The 4148-nt window shown below is 54.2% G+C and overlaps 1 protein-coding gene across 1 annotated transcript, besides 3 other annotated features; it reads left to right on the top strand.

Annotated features, from left to right (window-relative positions):
- Nucleotides 1-2622: a sequence feature (heterozygous, non-Esmeraldo-like haplotype).
- Nucleotides 1-4148, top strand: Tc00.1047053510801.10 (calpain-like cysteine peptidase, putative; the record flags this gene model as incomplete). The annotated part of the gene is made up of 1 exon (XM_798170.1): nt 1-4148. A coding segment is annotated over one exon (4148 nt), but the record flags the coding sequence as incomplete, so codon positions are not given.
- Nucleotides 2623-2863: a sequence feature (areas not merged during assembly with more than two copies in the genome that could not be assigned to a particular haplotype).
- Nucleotides 2864-4148: a sequence feature (heterozygous, Esmeraldo-like haplotype).

Genomic DNA, 4148 nt, shown 5'->3' with positions numbered 1-4148 from the left:
AGGCCGTGGAGGACCTTGAGGGTCAACTGCTGGACCGAGCGTCTGCTATTGCGAAGGAGCTTAAGCAGGAGCTTCGAAATCCACTTGATCCGCGTCCGTTGGGAATTCCTTTGGGGTGTCTTCCGCTTGACCATGACGAACGCTTTCACGCTCTGGAGGACGGCTATCGCGAGCTTGGCGCTGACCCTGGCAACAGGGGCAAAAAGGATGAAATTATTGATCAGCTGAATGAGCGAGCGCTTGAGCTGGCACAAGAAATGCATGACAGGGAGCGCAGTGTCTTGGATCAGTACCCCGAGGGTGTTCCGCTATCGGCACTCCCGTTAAACAACGATGAGGAATTTACTGCGTTAGAGACTGAGACTCGTGCGCTTCGGAGCTCCCCAATCAGCCGGGGCAGGGCTTTAGCACGGCTGAAGGAGCTAGAGGATGCGATGAATCGGCGTGCAGCAGAGCTAGCCAATGATTCTCGCAAGGCGTTTTGTGATCCCGAGCCCGAGGGTATTCCTTTAACTTTGCTAGGACTTGGAGCCGATGAAGAATTTGCAAGGATGGAGGAGGAGCTTCGGTACCTTCGAAAGGATCCGGACGCGAACAAGGAAACCATCAAAAATATTGAGTTTGACCTGAACAACCGAGCGCATGAGGTTGCGAAAGGGATGCTGGAGGAAGATCGCGGCTACTTGGTCTCCGATTTGTGCGGTGTGCCGCTTTCTGCGCTGCCAATTGGTAGTGACCCGACATTTAAAGCGTTGGAGGTGCAGCGCGCGAAGCTCAGGGCAACGGACGGGCTCCGCGATGCCCGTAAAATCAGGGATCTTGAAGAGAAACTAAATGAACGTCTAAGGATACTTGCCGAGGAGCAGAAGGCGGAAGACCTCTCCGGTATTGACAGAGAACCCGAGGGCGTCCCGCTAAGCCACCTGATGCTACACGAAGATGATGCCTTTGTTGCCATGGTGGACGAGATTCGTAAGCTAAAGAAGGATCCAAAGAGGAACATAGAGGCTATTGAAGACATGCGGGATCAGATGAATGACCGCGCCCATGAGATAGCGCAGGAAAAGTTAAGAGCGGACCGTGCATTTCTTGACAAGAATCCCCAGGGCGTTCCATTGGACATCCTTCCGCTGAAAACGGATCCCAAGTTCCGCAAACTAGAGGCCGAGCGTGCGAAGCTAAAGGCACAGGACCTCCGGCGCAATGCGGGCAGGATTCGTGATTTGGAGGCTCAGCTTAACGATCGCGTCAATGACTTGGCAACGGAAGAAAAGAACGATGCTTTAAAGTCTCTTGATCAAGTACCGCTTGGGTTGCCAATTGCTTTGCTTCACCCGCACGATGATCTAGAGCTTGGGGATCTGATTTCAAATCTTTGGGACTTAAATAAGCATCCGGGCGCCACAAGTGAAGAGAAGGATAATCTGCAACGCCATATGAATGATCGGTTGCTTGAAATGGCGGCGGCTTATCTGGAGCATGACCGCAGATATCTAGAGGGGAATCCCTCTGGTGTTCCACTGGAGTTGTTGCCCCTTACTTCCGATCCAGGATTTCACACATTGGAGGTCCAGCGGGCGATATTGAAAGAGAAAGATCCACGTCGAAATTTAGCAAGGATTGCAGATTTGGAGAAAAAGTTGAACGAGCGCGCGTCACAGCTTGCAGAAGACCGAAAGCGTCAGGAATTGGAAGGTCTTGACAGAGAACCCGAGGGTATTCCACTGAGTGCCCTTGATCCTCACAGTAACCGTGAATTTGCCTTCCTTGTGGACCAGCTGCGAAAAATGCCTAATCGCTCTGACGAGGACCCCAGAGTGGCACAGCTGAAGGACGAAATGAACGCACTTGCTCACGTTATAGCAACGGAAATGAAGCTAAATGACCGTGCATTTCTTGACAAGAATCCCCAGGGTGTTCCCTTGGACATCCTTCCGCTGGACACGGATCCCAAGTTCCGCAAACTAGAGGCCGAGCGCGCGAAGCTAAAGGCGCAGGATCCCCGGCGCAATGGGAGGCTGATATTAGACCTGGAAAACGCAATGGCCGATCGTTGTCATGAACTTGCTGCTGATCAGCTGCGTGAGGACCTGACTGGTGTTGATGTGCTGCCTCGTGATATACCCCTTGAATTGCTTCTGCCTCACAGCGACCCGACGTTTTCGGCGTTGGTGGATGACCTTCGGGCTCTGAAAAAGGACCCCGAGGAGAACGCGGATGCCATCGAGACGGTCCTCTGTGCGATGAATGATCGTGCAGACGATTTGGCGGCAGCACAGCTTGACCGTGGTTTCTTGAACCAAGCCCCTGCGGGTGTTCCTCTGGAGATTCTGCCGCTGGACTCAGATGCCGAATTCCATTCGATGGAGACGGCACGTGTGAAGCTTAAGCTGAGTGATCCCCGGCGTAACGCGAAGAAGATTAGGGACCTCGAGGAAGAAATGAACGCTCGGGCGCATGAGCTGGCGAAGGACCAACTTGCGGAAGACCTTGCTGGAGTGGATGCTGCGCCGGAGGGTATTCCCTTGTCACTGCTAAAGTTGACGGAAGACGGGGTCTTTGCGTCAATGGTTCCGTGGCTGCGTGAGCTGAAAAAGGATCCTGAGGCAAATGCTGAGCAAATCCGAAACTTGGAGGACAAGATGAACAACCGAGCGTACGAGCTTGCTGATGCGCTGTTAGAGGGTGATCGCGGTTATCTGGACGGCGCGCCAGAGGGCGTACCGCTTGAGGAGCTCCCGTTAACAAATGACGATGTCTTTGCCTTGATGGAGGTGGAGCGTGCGAAGCTTAAGGCGCAAGATCCAAAGCGTAATGCTGCAAGGGTGGCAGAATTGGAGTTGCAGTTAAATGAGATGGCAGCCAAGCTTGCGAGGAATGTTCTTGCGGAAGACCTCAAAGGCTTTGCCAGCCAGTACGAGGGGGTTGCTACGGAGCAACTGAAGCCCCACAACGACCGAGAGTTTGCTTCTTTGGTGCCGGAGCTTCGTCGTCTAAAGAAGGAGGGCCCGAAGAATGTACTTCGGAATCACATGGAGGAAATGGACAACCGTATCCGTGAGATTGCGAAGGAATTTTTGGATGGCGATCTTTGGTTCCTTGACAAGGTGCCTGAGGGCGTGCCGCTGGAGTACGTGCCGCTGGCGGGTGACGAGAAGTTTGAGGAATTGCGTCATGAGCGAGCGGCACTCAAGGCGGATGAGCCACGGAAAAATGCTGATCGCATCAAGGAGTGCGAGGATGCCATGAAAAAGAGGTCCCATGAGCTTGCTCGAGATGTGAGGGAAAGGGACCTTGACGGAATCGAAAGGAAGCCGTACGACATTCCACTGGATTGTCTGCCGCTTCGCGAGGACCCCGTCGCCTCCAAACTTATTTCAAGGCTGCGTGAGGCGAAGAAAGGCGTGGGCAGCCCCGCAGGGAAGGGGGCAGTTTCCAAACTTCAGGATGAGTTGGGCGAGCGCGCGCGTGGGCTTGCGTGGGACGCGCTTGCTGGTGACCGCGGGAAATACCTGGATAATAATCTTGAGGGCGTTTCCTTGAGCTGCCTTCCACTGGACACGGACCCTCAGTTCCACGGCCTGGAGGTGGAACGCGCGCAATTAAAGCTTGCGGATCCTCGAGGGAATGCGAAGAGGATTGAGGATGCTGAGGAACGGCTCAATGACCGCGCCCGTGAACTGGCACGGAAGCAACTAGAGGATGATATTGCTGGTTTGGACCTGTCGTCCGTAGACATGCCAATGGACGTGTTGCGTCCGCACCGTGACGCAGAGTTTACCGACGCTGCTGTGAAGCTTCGCGAACTGAAAAAGGATCCGCGCAGAAACGAGAAAAAGATAAGGGATTTGGAAAAGGGCATGAGCGAACGTGTTGGAGAGCTTATGCGGGAGGTGCTGGAGGGAGATCGCGCGTTTCTCGATCCGGATCCTGATGGCGTTCCTCTCTCCGACCTTCCAATCAACGAGGACCAAACCTTTCGTGCGAAGGAGGTGAAGCACGCGGAACTAAAGGCGAGGGATCCCGTCAAGCATGCTGATGCGATTGCGGCGCTAGAGAACGAGTTGAACCAACGCGCGCATGAGTTGGCCTTGGATCAGCTCAAAGAGGATCTTCGGGACCTGGACGATACACCGCAGGGCGTTCCG

Source organism: Trypanosoma cruzi, genomic scaffold (assembly GCF_000209065.1).
Source record: "Trypanosoma cruzi strain CL Brener 1047053516881 genomic scaffold, whole genome shotgun sequence".
NCBI classification, from domain to species: Eukaryota; Euglenozoa; class Kinetoplastea; order Trypanosomatida; family Trypanosomatidae; genus Trypanosoma; species Trypanosoma cruzi.
Note: the sequence above shows the minus strand (reverse complement) of the source record. Positions and strands in the feature narration are given on the sequence as shown.